The sequence below is a fragment of the Pseudopipra pipra genome, chromosome 13 (genome assembly GCF_036250125.1).
Source record: "Pseudopipra pipra isolate bDixPip1 chromosome 13, bDixPip1.hap1, whole genome shotgun sequence".
In the NCBI taxonomy this organism is placed as follows: Eukaryota; Metazoa; Chordata; class Aves; order Passeriformes; family Pipridae; genus Pseudopipra; species Pseudopipra pipra.
The window spans coordinates 10,243,575-10,258,967 of record NC_087561.1 but is presented as its reverse complement, the minus strand read 5'-3'; the positions used below and the strand labels follow the sequence as shown (position 1 = coordinate 10,258,967).

The 15,393-nt window shown below is 38.6% G+C and overlaps 1 protein-coding gene across 10 annotated transcripts in view; it reads right to left on the bottom strand.

Moving 5' to 3' along the window:
* Nucleotides 1–1,765: 1,765 nt before the first annotated feature.
* Nucleotides 1,766–15,393, bottom strand: part of KLHL13 (kelch like family member 13) — a 78,057-nt gene continuing 64,429 nt past the window's right edge. For all 10 annotated transcript variants that reach the window (XM_064669968.1, XM_064669970.1, XM_064669964.1 and 7 more), the window contains 3 exons: nucleotides 12,758–13,553; nucleotides 5,811–5,924; nucleotides 1,766–3,797 (listed from right to left, as the gene is read on the bottom strand). In XM_064669968.1, coding sequence (XP_064526038.1) covers nucleotides 3,310–3,797; nucleotides 5,811–5,924; nucleotides 12,758–13,553 — 1,398 coding nt within the window. In that variant the 3' untranslated portion in view covers nucleotides 1,766–3,309. The remainder of the gene's footprint in view (nucleotides 3,798–5,810; nucleotides 5,925–12,757; nucleotides 13,554–15,393) is intronic.

The window sequence follows — 15,393 nt, the reverse complement described above, 5'->3', positions numbered from 1 at the left end:
CCCCAGGATAGGCTGGGTCCTGCCATGAATTGCTTTCCCTGGGCCAGGCTCTTGGACTTCACAACTTTCTAAGGGAAAGGGAACCCCTGAAAACTGGATATCTGCAGATGCTCCACTCTTTGATGTGACAGGGCAAAGAAACTTCACGTAACCTGGGTTTTCCCAGGTCTTCTTCCCCATTGCTCCTGTCCTATCTCAAAACACAGCACAAAGGAAATGTCACCTCAGATGTCTTAAGTACTTGAGTGTTATGTTTTACAGGGATGTCAGCAGGGCTTTTTGCTGAGTTGTATAAGGAAGTAAGCACTTTTGGCATTTGCTGCTAATTGGGCACCAAAAAAGCAAAGTCTGACTGAATTTTGTGATCACAGTGTGGGTCTGCCATCATCAGGAGAGGGCAGACAGCTCCTGTGGCTCTCCCAGCTGGCACACCATGTAGTCTTAATTTCATTCAAGTCAAATATCTACTAATTGCTTTTTATCCAGATGCTTTTCTTATTTAGGTACTACAACTGCAAAATGAAAGACTTTGAGATTTATGAAAAGAAGAGGCAGCTGGTCACCATGTGGACACTGCTGGCTCTAGTTACCAAGATAAGCTCACTCTTCATACAGGCAGCCTTACTGATAATGGAGATGGAATATTTGCTGTATCCATATGTACACCTACAGCTGTGGATTCAGAGATGGAAAGGGTTTCTTATGCTACGGTTAAGAAAGATGTAATAAATATTAAGTCATTTTACACTACATTACAGCAAAAAAACAGTTTGCAGTTTTTGGCAAATCTTTGATGTTTGCTTTTCAATCCTGGTGAGTAAATGTTAACTAATGTCATTATGAACACTTTAATCCAGAGGGAGATATTAAAAAAAAACCCTCAAGGATTAATTTGATTGAAGCACTACATTTAATCCACTATGTTGTGTCCAACACTGATGTCAAAATGACGTTCAAAAATAATTCTTCCACTTTACATGTAACAGATAATGAGTCATTTAAAAAAAAATAAATCTCTATATTGTGGCCACATACCAGCTCCTGGCTATTCAAGGTTCAGACACAAAACTGACATCCTGACTTCAGACCATCTCAGAATGGTTAGAACCCACCCTAACCTTCTTCCAGATAGAGAATGCCAGTGAAGATACCCACTTTTAAACAGTGTGTCTCCTCATCCCCAGCATACAAGTAGCAGGATATATTTACATTATCCAAAAGGAACTGCAACTCCTTCAAGTACTTTTCAGTTTAATTAATAAAGAGAAACTGAATATGGATTTCAGAGGATTTAAGCTCAAGCAGGGTCTAAAATCTGGTCTCTGAGATAGGAAAAACAATTAGTTGCATGTGACACTTAAATGACTGACATACTTAAACATACTTTAAATGGCATACTTAAACAACAGAGCAACATTTTCCTATCCAGTGCTTTGCACAGCATTAGAAGAGTATTCTTAGGGTGATGAGTCAATTTATCTTCGCTGGCTACTTTCCAAGAGTATCCACTGGTGTCACTATTCCACCTGTAACAACCTTGCACAGTCATGTAGAATTAAGATTTTATTACCTTAAAGAGGAAGAATTAATTTTGATTTTAATCAAAACAATCACAAAACCTAAAGTTTACATGTAGATTTTGGCAGTGATCATTACTAGTAAACTGCATAAAGAATAAATATCAGTACTTCCAAAACTGACACCATAGTAATGCTGCTGCTTGATGCATCAAGCAGGGACAAAATACAAATAGCAAACTCCCAACAAAAGTTTATTAAGCTTTACTTGGTTATTGTTAATAGGTAACACAATAAAATAAGCTAATTTAAACAGTTTTCCCCAGAGAATACCCCTGTGACTGTGCTCATTGGCAAAACCACTTGTAACATAAGATGGGAAGTTCAGAACAAGCAGGATGGTATAATCAGAGCTGCAATTTGTCAGCAGTGCACTGTATTTAGGAGCAGATAAAGATTTCTGTAGATTTAAAAGGCTGCATACATAAGCAATAGTTCTCCAAGTAATAGTTCTCATCAGTCCTTAACAATAAAATGAACACATCAGACCAAAATAGTTTCTTAAAAGTAGGTCAAAAATACCCATTCATGATCACTTCTGCATTGGTTTCCTGGCAAGTTCATCTACCCACACAGATATACGTAATGTGTATCCTGGAGACAGTGAGGCAGAGGAAGAAAACCAAATACATTAATGAGGTAGCTTAGACTGGGTAACTGCAGTTAAAAGTTTTATTGAACAAAAGAAGGTAAAACGTGGTAGTCCAAGTTCACTGAGCAAAAGCAGCTCTCTTGCTGAAGCTGCATTTTGTGCTAAATAACCTTATTAACTGAGACTATACAGAGGACACATTATGCAAGTTATCTCAACAGCAAAGGAGAAAAGGTAGATTAAACTTGATCTGATGGAACGATTTGGTCAAATTCAGTGGCTTAAGTTACTGTTTCTAGCCCTTAACTACCTATATTCAGTACAGGCATACAACAGAGTATACAACTGCACTGAATTCCCATTTGTTAATAGTGTGTGCTCCCAGGCAAGCGGAAGCCAATTCCTGAAAAAAAAAAAATAAAAAAATGTAAAGATATTTAAAATGTTTTATTTGAAGCATCATTCAACTGACTCAGGAAAAACACTCGATATATGTTATAAAAAAACTCCCGGCTCTACAAGGTCCGCTTCCTGTACAGTGCTAATATTTTAAAATTATTTTATTTCTCCCCTCTGCCTAAGAAACTTCATATGCTCTGAAAGCACCCACAAATTCAGGTGGGTAAACAGATATGTCAAAAATACTCTGTGAAAAGAGGGAGGTAGCTCAGGTCCCTTGGCAACCTTCGGACAGTTCACATTGTTGTGGTCTACCTCCCCTTGTCATCTGCAGTCAAAAATGAAAGGAAAAAGGATTTCAACTATGAAATTTAGTGAAAGAACGTGTTCAATACAAAAATCTTCAAATTTGACTCATTGGGCTCCCAAATGTAAGCTATAAGGTACCTCACATCCAATACACAACATTAATAACGTACCTAGTTCATACATTTTATAGACAATATCCTCTCATTTGTTAAACATTTGGCTCGGGCGAGTACATCTTTTTTGTTAACCACTTGACAAACATTCTAGGCCAAACAAACAGCACAAGTAATGTCAAAGTCTTTTTTTTTTTTTTTCCCAGTAATTGTACGAAATGCTGTAGGCTAAGCCTAACAGAAACTACTGAAGAAAAATAACAGACTCCATGATGCAGTGCAAAGGTGTTACTACAACATCATAAGTCAAGGGATGGTTCTAAGGTGCTGAAAGAGGAGATTCTCTAGACGGTGACCCTGAATTGTCCTCCGGTGGGAAAACAGTAAGAGTGCAGGCTCGAATGCCACCAAGGGATTCTGGGAGGTCAAATACTTTATGCCACTCATCTTTTTCTGGATCATATTTCTGAACTATTTCCACCATGCACCGATTATTCCAAGAATATCCTCCAACAACATAGATTTTATTTTCAAAGACAGCAACCCCAACATCACTTTGCCCACGTAACATGGCAGCAATTGGAGTCCACTGGTCTAGAGTTGGTGAGTAATATTCACAGCTTAGAACATCATCATAATCACTGGTTCCTCTAAAGTGATTTCCACCAATAACATACAGCTTGTCTCCTACAGTACACATGCAATGCAGACCTCTGACTGTCGTCATCGGAGCTTTCTGAGTCCATTTGTCTGTGTCAGGGTCAAAACACATAAGTTCCTTTTGGAAGGTATCATGGGTAATTCCCCCTAGAGGGACAAAACATATGTTAGAGTAGTGCTCACCCTAATAATAAGCATTAAATAACAGCTCCCCCCCCAAGAAACATTTTAGCGAAATAATTCCATCTTCCTTAAAACTTCTTCACTCTAGCTTAGATTACTATCACAGATGTACTCAATTTCAAATGACACTTGTTCCTTTAAACATGAACACAGGCAGAAGCCATGTCTCACACAACACTTTATTACACATGACTGTTACTGTTTATTACACATGATCACACTTCAGTTTGGCAAAATTACCTTTGCTTACATTCATTCAGTTTGCTAGTTTTGTTTCTCACCATCAAGAAAACAGCAATCCATTTCCCTTTCAAATTTTGGTACTATGCCATTGTGTTTTAAACAGTCCTATCACACAGCAGAATTTTATCAGAAAACCTTTTCCATCAACTTCAAGTGAATAGAAAGTGGACACAGATTTCAAATATTCTTCTCTTAACAGATGTCTATATTTCCCTCTACATTTCTGTCATTCCCATAGCTCTCTGCAAAAGCATGTGGATAAAAACTTCAGGGGAAGTCACAGGATGATTTCCTGTTAGTGGATGAAACATCCCACCTTTCCACAAGGTCACTAGGCAGGTCCCAAAGCAGTCACACCAATTTCAGGCACTGTAGGGGTATTAGATATGGTTTAAGACCATAATGCTACTATATTTGATGTCCAAAAAGTATGCAGAGAACACACTGCTAATGAACAATCTCTTTCTGGGCTAACCATTCCACATGGAATTATCACCAGACAGAGATGGCATGGTGTCTACAATACTTAATTCTTCAGCTGGACAGTAAGAACTAAATACAGAAAAAAATTGGACTATCCAGCCTTGGCCCTGAATGACACCTATAGCAGTGGTAGTGTGTGGGAGCTCATCAGAAAGAAAAGCATCTAATGACAAAGGAAGCAATCTTCACATTTTCAGTCCCAAAAATGTTTGGAGCAGACCAAAGGAAAAGAAAAATCTGGGGGAAATACACAGCATTTACATGAAAAAAACCACAGCAGAGAGCATATACACGTGCTACCTGCAGTAAAACATGCAAAATGGGCAAAAAAGTACTGATAACAGCACAGTAATTAGAAGCTTAATGGACATGCTCACAGAAAAATAAGCAGCTGTACCTTCTAGTAAATTTTAAAATAAATCCCTCCTAGTTTACTGGCACAAGGCCCCCTAATTCAAGATACCCCAAGGATCAAGCTGCTCCAGCACATTTCCCCACCAGTTCTTGTCAGCTAAGCAACCTTGTCCCACCTCTTGCCCTGAATTTCATCTTAGTTCTTAAGAGGACGTCCCTTAAAATTTCAGTAGTAGAATATACATAAGCCTATGATCTCTGTAGTGATCACTGACAGACAGATTGAATCTTCTTTAAAAATTGACAAGGTACCATATTATCAGACAACCTATTGCCCTACTTTGGAAAAAAATGGGATGAAACTATAACCTTGGTGACATACAGGACTGAGCATATTCCAAAAGAAAGACCAGTGAAAGTACAGACATCATTCACATACTGTGATTACCATGAAAACTTATTTTCCATTAGCTCAATGAAGGCAAATGTTCTTCTTTAAAGTAATAAAATTTTCAATGCTTTCCAAAGAGGATGTGTTCAATTATACTGCTATAGTATAATTTTATTATATAAAATATATATAATATTATATTTAATTATATTGCTATATAAATGTGTATCTGCCATTGCTACAAAAATTGTATTCTGATAAAGTGAATAACTGCTTTGGAATTCAGAACTGTCAATTACTATGAAAATGCATAATATTATCTAAAATAATTTTGTCAGAGCCTGCAGTATATATGTTATTTGACTGCCTTCATGTGAAATTGCATCAGTACTTATACTACAGCAAACCTACTGCAACCACAGATAAATTTTTATTGTCTCCCACTGAAATAGAAAAGGTTAGATAAGTAATTGTTTCATAGAGATAATGTCATAGGAATTATTTACCTGAAATATACATTAATCCCCCATACACGGTTCCAGCGTGACCATAGTGGGGTTCATTCATTTTTGCCACGTAGCTCCATTCATTCATTCTGGGATTGTAACATTCCACAGTGGCTGTTGGAAACAAATGGCAACATAAAAGTGTTGAAGCCATTGTGGCATTTTGGTGTTGAGTACAGTGCAGTGGCAGAAACTCATAAACAGAGGAAGTACCCACAAGAAACACCATTCAGCTGAGAAAGTGTCAAGGGAATTATTGAGCTTTATCACAGAATGGTTGGGGTTGGAAGGGTCCTCTGGAGAACATCTAGTCCAACCCCCCTGTTAAAGCAGGGCCACCCAGAGCAGGTTGCACAAGATTGTGCTCAGCTGGGTTTTGAATATTCCCAGAGAAGGAGACTCCACAACCTCCCTGGGCAGCCTGTTCCAGTGCTCTGTCACCCTTACAGTAAAGAATTTTCTCATCCTATTCAGATGGAACTTTCCAAATATAAATTTGTGCCCCTTGCCCCTTGCCCCTTGTCATGTCACTGGGCACCACTGAAGAGTCTGCTCCCATCCTCTTGAGATCTGTCCTTCAGATATTTGTGTGCATTGATAAAATCCCCTCTCAATCCTCTCTTCTCTGGGTTGAACCCAGCTCCCTCACGTTTCCTCATAAGACAGATGCTCCAGTCCACTCATCTTCCTAGCCCTCCACTGGACCCTCTCCAGTAGTTCCTTGTCTTCTTTGTACTGGAGAGCCCATAACTGGACACAGCAGTCCAGATGTGGCCTCACCAGGGCTGAGCAGAGGAGCAGAATCACCTCCCTCAACCTGATGCAAACTCATGCTCTTCCTATTGTACCCCAGGATACCCTTGCATTCTTGTCCCCCAGGGCACACTGCTGGCTCATAGACAGATTTTTGTCTACCAGGACTCTCAGGTCCTTCTCCTGTTTCCCAGCAGGTCAGCCCCCAGCCTGTGCTGGTGCCTGTGCTGAACTTCATTAGGTTCCTCTACAGTGTGTCCTGGTCTTGCTGAATGTCAGCAATCCTTTAAGTGTTCCAGTTCTCAGCAAACCTGCTGAGAGTACACTCTGTCCCTTGTTGACTAATTTTCTATTGTCTAGTGTTTTATTAAGTACTTGCACAGCAACATACAGCACAGCATATGGAAGTCACTAAACCAAACAGTTTAAAAAAGCCAGGCTTTAATAAAATACAAGATGAAACATCCCTGAATCTGGAAAGGAGAGGAGTGCCTGTGTCAATACACAGCTCCATTTGTGCAGTTTTCTTTGTGAACTGAAATGTTAAAATGATCAAAGGATTTATCAGATCAGAAATCACAGAGGATAGTACTAAGTTAAAAAGAAACCCAGCACCCAGGAGTCCTTGCAGAATGCGTTGCTGAGAAGGAATCCTCTCTCCCAAGTAAGATGGGAGAGATGCAGGCTGCAGGGAAAGGGCTATGCAGTAAATACAGAGAATACAAACAGAAAACAGTTTCAATAATGGCTATGTGCAGGCTGTAGGGATTGGCAGCTTGAATAATACGATGTGATCGGAGGGGGAGGAGATCCTCCAAAATCCTCTAATATACTGACCTTATGATGCACAGAGCAATTCTGAATAATTAAGTTATCTTAAAGACAAATTAAACCTCATTTAAAATAATTAAAATTGAGAATGAGATTCTAATGCCTGTTATACAATGCTTAATCTCTGAAGAGAGATGTTTATGAACGATTCACACAAAAAATGAATCTGTCTTCAGAAGTGGCATTTTACATGCTCTAGAAAATGTTTTTTATGGAATCAAGGGTAGAAAATCTGAGTCAGCTCCATGGAATCAGTGATGGTAACTTAACAGTCCAGGATTATGCATCTACTGAAAGAAACAACAACAACAAAAAAAATAGAATCTGAGAAACTTGCCATTTTAAAGGCAGAATGTAGTTAGTGTTAGTCTAAGCCTGCAGAATTAGCAGTACTGGCCAGGTCAGTAAAGAACACCAAACAGGAGCACTTATGCAGTGATTAACAGGCAACTCAACCTAACTGTTTAGCTGTCCTTAAAATATCCTTTGCCTGGATTATGGTAATGAACACATCAGAAGTTATACTATTAAATATATATAAATCTATGAGTTGTATTTCTCTGTACTGCAACTTGACACCACATGCAGTATTTGCCCAACCTCCAAATAAACCCACGCTCGCTCGGGTAAAAATGAATCCATCCATTGCAATATTCTTTTCTAAAAAGGAAAGCTCCTTTCTACTCTGCTCCATTTAGCAATCAGAAGCAAAGATGTGCGGAAATTTCAAAACCAGAAAAAAAAAGATTTGATGGGTAATTATAGCTGTCCCATTTCCACCCTGACAGGAGACCCTTCCGACCCGCTGCTCATCATTCTACTTGCTTTCACAAAAACAAAGGCATCCTCTTTCCCATGGTGCTTCCACTCTGCGCTGAGGTGAGGAACTTGTATTTCTAACACACTGGGACAGGAAGAGCAGAGTATGTGCAAAGCAATCACAAAGCCAGCAGCAAGCACCCACATGAACGTGACATTCAACACTGGACGGTTTTATCTCGCTCTGCACTATGTTTTTAAGAGAGAAGCTTAAGCTGCATTTAAGAGAGAAGGTGTAGCCAAAAAATCACTTCAGCAAGAGAAAACAGAACATGCAGAAATTGGTACACATTACTGCCACCACTATCACCAAGTTGTAAAGATATTAGTTATCTGAGAAGGGATGATGTTCAGTCCAAGATCCCTCACATCCTGATGTGTCTTTAAAATTCTCTCGAACATTCCCAGTAGGGCTAAAGTACTGTTTGATGGTATTTCAGGCAAACTATTCCAACTCAAATCTCACATTTACTGTGCTCCAGAACAAAGCTAATCACTTTCCAGCTGAAAAGCCCTACTCTTGTTTGATTGATCGGTGTAGTTGTTTCCCTGTTACCTTGCAAGGTCATTCAATTTCTCTGCACTGAAAAGAAAAAAATATTCAAAATGCCAGTTATTAAAGGTGCCCATCAATTTAAGGGAGGCATCAGGATGTTCTCTACAAAGTCTCCAGGCAGAGCACAGTTCACAAAACACTCAAAACCTGCTACTTTACTGAACCTAAGTATATATCCTATAAAGCATGAGACTGATGGATTTATTCTTTCAACAGCATGAATGATTCAAACCAGACTTTATTTATGTTTAACGGTAGAGCTTTTGATGTGTTCATTACCATAATCCAGGCAAGACAAGCCTCGTTTTAATAGAATTAAGCAATCTCAAAAAGACACAAAGCTTTGGCAGTCCCAAGGGATGCTCAGCTCGCACTCATTTTATGGTGCCATCTGTGATGCCATTTGAGGAGTATACAGATATTTAGCACTTCTCTGTCAGTAGCATCTACTGTGTCCTGAGGTTTATTACAGCAGCACTTAGCAACTGTGTGACGTTCTAAAACCCAGATTCTTAATTTTGTTACATAATTTCTATAATACAGCTGGTTTCTATACAACTCAAAGATGACTTGGTTAAAGAGTTCCTGATTAATTTTGTCCTAGAATAGAAAGGAGCCACTTCAAAATAAGCCCCCAAGCAAGAGATCCTCCAGTTCACATTTAATTTGATATTCACATTACTACTCACAGTAAACAGCCCAAATGGGTAATGATGCATATATCCTTAATCAAAAACATTTAAAATATATTTTTTTAGTACATAGTTATAATTAAAATATAGACTCACAGGAGAAGTTTTTACATAAACAAGGAGGGTTCAGCATCATAGAGGGCACCTGGAAAATAAATGCCTTCCAACTTGATGGGCACAGGGTCAGAAGAACAAGTCCTGCCTGGACTACAAGTCTTCTCTTTCCATCTTCATTGCAGCGTGGTGATCAAAGTATCAATGAATCTGTGGTTGAGTCACAACTCAACATCCCCTAAGGTGCTTAGGAAAAGCCCATATATAAAAATCTCAAACTCCTTTCAAGCCCATCAACAGCAAAGCCTGAAATATTCCAAAATACCTAAATGCACAAGTTTTCTAGTACTTACAGGCACAGCTTCTGCCATCAAGCATCACAACTGAACTCTTGAAATGAGCTACAAAAATCTGCTTGTCTGAGAAGAGGAAACAGTCTCCAATACTCTGCACAACAGCACAGCTGGAAATTACCAGTGTGCTCTGATTCATGAGTATCTCAGTGAGTCACACCTGGTTTTCCCTTTGCCTCCTTTTCCAAGAAGTCTTGTCTTTTGCACACCTGCCTTCTCCAGGCTGGGCTCCTCCTTGTGCCAAAGTGCTGTTCTCCCTGTCTTCTGTTCTGGGAATACCTTTAGCAGGTGCCAGCTTTGCCACTCTAAGAGAACCAACCAGAATTACGTACAACCCTTCCAGGAGCAGTGCATGTTTCTGCACAGCCCTAAGTTGTTTACACAGTTGAAAAATCTGAATTGTAATTCAGGACATTTCAAGTATATATTTACCACATGTAACCACACACCTGGAAATTCACTTGTCCTCACTAATGAACCAAACTTTTCTCAGTGGCATGCACTGATAAAACAGCAGCTGGTTATTGCACTAAGGCACATACTGCTGAGGTAGAAAGTGGCATTTACAAAGTTCTCCGAAGATGAAACATCTGAAAACTGTTTTGATAAGGCCTGATAGAAAGCCTCAAAAAAGTATACTTTCTTTTCCAGTGAATGTCAGGAGAAAAAAAAAAAATTCATTTTAGTAACTTTAATCTTTTGGCCCTTTTCCATAAGAGCTGATCTTCCAGAAAGCTGAATTCTGGTTTGGGGAATTTTTCCTCTCTAACAACAGATTGAAATTAGTTTGAACCCAAGGGCAACTTCTTTAATACCTGTCCAACACACGTTTGACCTTCTCTTCTATGAAATGCCTGAGAGTTTTTCTCATCTGAAGAGAATGGGAAGTTTAAGCTGGATTTCATCTCTTGGCTGCCAAGGTTTATGAAAGAAACATGAAAATGAAAAGTGACTTGCCTCACAATTAACAAGAAAAGAAACTGAAGCCCAAATCAAAGCATCAGACAGCTACAATATTTAGCATTTAGAGTGCTCTTCCCACAGAATGATCCAATGACATTTTTCAGGTCTGTGTGGAAATCGCTGCAGCATTTTAATGATATCTTTACAGAAGATTTTATATAGGTGATAAATTTTGTATTTTAATTAAAGCTGCAGAAGAGTTGAGGTCAGCAGAACGATACTGCTTGATCTAATTTAAGGGAACACTGCACTTAAAGCCTGCTGCACACACAGCTTGCACTGGCTCAGTGATGGCATTATTTCACATTGATTTGGTTAGACTTGCAACTTTTTCACTGACATTATTATAACCCTACTCTGCTGAGATGGTACAGTGCACAAGGTCAGCAATCTGATTATCCACTATTAATTCACACCATTAGAAAATAGCTCACTGAAGCTATTTTTCAGTTTTTCTGATACTCAAGAAAAATGTCAATACATGTTAGTTTGTACATTTGGCCTTTTACAGGCTATTAAGCTTGTTTAGAATGTATTTTCAGGTAAATAAAGTGACATGTAGGAAAAACTCTGAAAACCTCATGATCTGCATCAGAAAATGGCTGTCTAGGGAAAACAAATTATTGCAAAACAGTTTCCCATCTTTTTTGGAAACAGGAGGCATTTTTAAATGTCCCATTTTATCAAAGATTAGAACGGATTTTAAGCTTCTAGCAAACCCAGCCCAGTTTTGTGTGGTGGAAGCAATGTACTATATGTTTCCTAAGAAAGTTTGATCATGAAAAAAAGTGTGTATGTAAATAACTGAGATGCATTAATTAAAAAAATCACAGATGCTGCAGTAGAAATTACATTTAGTATTGTTTCAATTAAAAAGGTTTCTCATTGAACTTAAAGATATCTGTGCATGTCCAAAAAGCAAATCCTAGCAGCAAGAGATACTGCCAGAAAGACTTGACAAGACACAGTTGAGTACTGGACTGAAAGCAGCAAACAAAATAATGAAATGTTACATCTGGTTGAGATGCAATATTATGCTAAATTATTCCAAGCATAAACTCTGTAATATTTCAATTTTAAAGCACAGACAAATGTACAATTGAGTGCACTCCCCCAGACTTGACTAAATGCTAACCACTGTGGCTTTGCACAAAGCAGTGGATTAATACAGGTCATCCTCTGCAGACTTTTGCTAAATTAAAAGTTACCATGTATTTGTTCTTTGTTTCCAACCATCTTATTTCCCATAAATTGATTTTTTTTCTTTTTTTATATATCAAGTGAAATGAATTATCATTTGCAAGGGGGAAGAAAAACGGGAGGCACCAGGAGAGTCATACATACAAGTAAGTTAACTATGTACTCACAAAATATAACAAATTAAATAATTAAAAAACCCAGAATGTCAGAATAAATGAATCTCACTGATCTCTGAGTGAAAGAAATCACTGTCATTACTTCACTTAAAAAAGAAAAAAGCAGCAGCAAAAAACCCTTAGTATTTCAAATTACTAATCCAGAAAATTTGTGTCTTTTAAAATGTAACCTTCATTGAACAGCAAGTTTCAGTTAGTCATGTATCCCTTAAGAGTGGGTTTTGTTTCTCAACTAATGATTTTTTTTTTTTTTTTATAATTGCATTTATATATCACCACACTTGCACACATACATGCTTATTTCATGTTTGATGATAAGGGCAAAGACATTGGATGTCATGCATCACTACACAAGATAAACGCATTTGGACATTTTTTTTTTTTTGTAGAATCCCTTCTAAAATTAACTTCTAATGCTATCCAGACAAATTTCCCTCTGCATTTGCAGTATTTCCAGAAAGAAGGTGCACGCCAATGACTTCAACTTGTTTCCTCTCCACCCTTCAAGGCCTAAGACACGGGGCAAGAGGCCGGCACCAAGAGAACTCACCTAGTTCACCCGCTGCATTTCGGCCACCGACTGCATACAAATGTCCTTTGAGGGCACTTAGGTGGAAGAAGGTCCGCTTCTCATTTAAAGACGCGACTTGCATCCACTTGTTGTAGCGAGGGTCAAACCTGAAGACCGTGTCAACCGCCGTCTTTCCTTTCGTGTCGTAATTGCTCTGGCCCCCGACCACGTAAAGAAAGTTTCCGATCACGGCGATGCCGTGCTGGTACCTCGGTGCATCCATGGGAGCCAAGGATTTCCATTCGTGGGCCTTCTCGTCGTACATCCGTAACTCCTTGCTGACAACCAGCTGCTGCCTCAGCACTCCCCCCAACGTCACCAAGTGCGTGCTGTCCGACCGAATGGCCGTTCTCTCCGACTGCATCACCGGCTGCATGTATGGCATCATTTGGTAGTTGCTGGCTTCCAAAAGCAAGTTGACGCAGGTGTTGTCAGTTCTCATGAAGTCCACTGTTTGAACATAGTTAATAAGATCATTGGGTGTCATCAGAGGAAACCTGATGTTCTTCATTAGCTTCGCAGCGTACTCCATCCGAGGCTCCTCGTAGCGCAGCCAGCGACAAGCCGCCTTGAAGAGTTCAAGTTCAGTGCAGTGCTTAAGGCTATTACTTGAAAGCACAAAGGCAAGACGTTCAAAGGGGAGTTTCACAAATTCACCAGTACTTAATAATGCGGGGAAGTTCTTCAGGATGAAGTTATTAACATATTTATCCACTTCTGTGAGATTGTATGTGTTGGCAATTCGCCCAACCTCAACACAGTTTTCCAACGAAACCTATTAAGTAAACAGAAAAAGGAATCAAAACACTTTCTTAATTTGATGTTTAAATAGTAATGTAAAATTTAATGAATACTGTAGAATCAGCAATATTTCATCATTTCACAATGCTCAGGGTGATTTACACATGAGCATATAAATATTCAATGTGATGTATATATTCATGACTGCAAGGGGAGACCCAATTTATTTCTTATTTTGAAGAAAGAAATGAGAAAAGTAACAAGCAGATGGCATATATTGTGCCAAATAAATTATACAATGACTATGCATAGCAATCATACAGCACTTCGTCTTTGAAAAACTCTGAAAACATCTTTGTAAGAAAGACATGTGGAAAATACAGTTAAGGGAGAGGTGATCAGCCCAAGGTTACAGAGAGCAATGCAGAAATCTTACCATTAGACATTTAAACTTCTAACATTTAGACTTTTAAACATTATTAAAATTGTATTGGCATAATGAAACCAAAGAGAATGGCACAGCTACCCCTCCTATGCCACATATTTCGGACACTTTATTTACAGTGCTCAATCCTATGAATACGGTCCTTCAAAACAAACAAAAATGGATCTTTAATAAATCAAGGCTGTCCTCGTACAAACTATGTTCAAAATTAAATACATATCAAAAATAAGACAAAGGTAGTGACTTTATTTCATATATATATATATATATATATATATATATATATTTTTTAAGAATGAACCTAGTAGGATTTCCCCTAAGATTACCCACCGCATTAAATGCTATAGCAGTATGGATCACACCCTACTTTAATTCAATACTTGAGTGACCATATCTTGATAAACATCTATTTTACACTGTTCCTGCATCTACGTTTCTTATGTCTTTGGCTCCTAAATTTCTGAGGTCACTTGGGATCCAAGGCAGAGGGAGGAAGAAACGTGTCAGGCATGGGGCGTAACTTAAAGTGGGTTTCCAGAGAACCCAGTCAATTAATTTCATCAAGCTCCATGCTACATGTGCAAAGCAAGTCAATCAAATGCTTCTTGCTGAGAATTGCAGCTTTTTTTGCATTCAAACCTTATTGCAATTCAAGCTTCATTTACACATGCTTTCTAGTCTCTGTGCATGTCAGTCCTACTCAGTGTCAACCATTTCCACGACTTTGTGATTCTCATTATACTTGTAATGCCAAAAGAATTTAAGCTTCCGAATCTCATGGTTATTTTTAAAAAGATTATAAAGACTGAGGACTATGACCTGACTGCAACCTAAGATTTCAAAAACGTTCAATTGACCTTCTGGTCATGACAGAGATTACACGATTTTAATGCTGTATAACTCAATCTGATCATTGCCCTTTAATACCAGACAATTCAAATGTCTAATGAGTACAGGAATAGGAGATCATCTTAATTCACTAGAAACTGATCTAACTTGCCCAGGAGTTAAGATCTGTGGTTATCCAAAGTCTTCATTCACACATTTTGAAACGCCTTCATACACTCAAAGGTTCCAAACCTTATTCTTCATCTCCAGGAACAGTAACCCTGTAATCAGATCCTATCTGTAAGATGAAGGTGCAGTGGACTCTTAGGAGTTCTGTTATGAAACTATATGTGCAATGGATACCTGGAAATTATTTTTTTATTACAAGACAGACCACGTTGTTTATATAAAAATGTAATCACACCAACTAGTAGTGGCCTATAAAACATTCTCTGACTGTTTTTTAGAGTCAGTACCAAACAGGTTGTTCACAGAAGTTGTGGATTCTCCATCCCTGGAAGTGCTCGAGGCCAGGTTGGACGGGGCTCTGAGCAACCTGGTCTAGTAAAAGGTGTCCCTGCCTATGGCAGGGGGGTTGGAA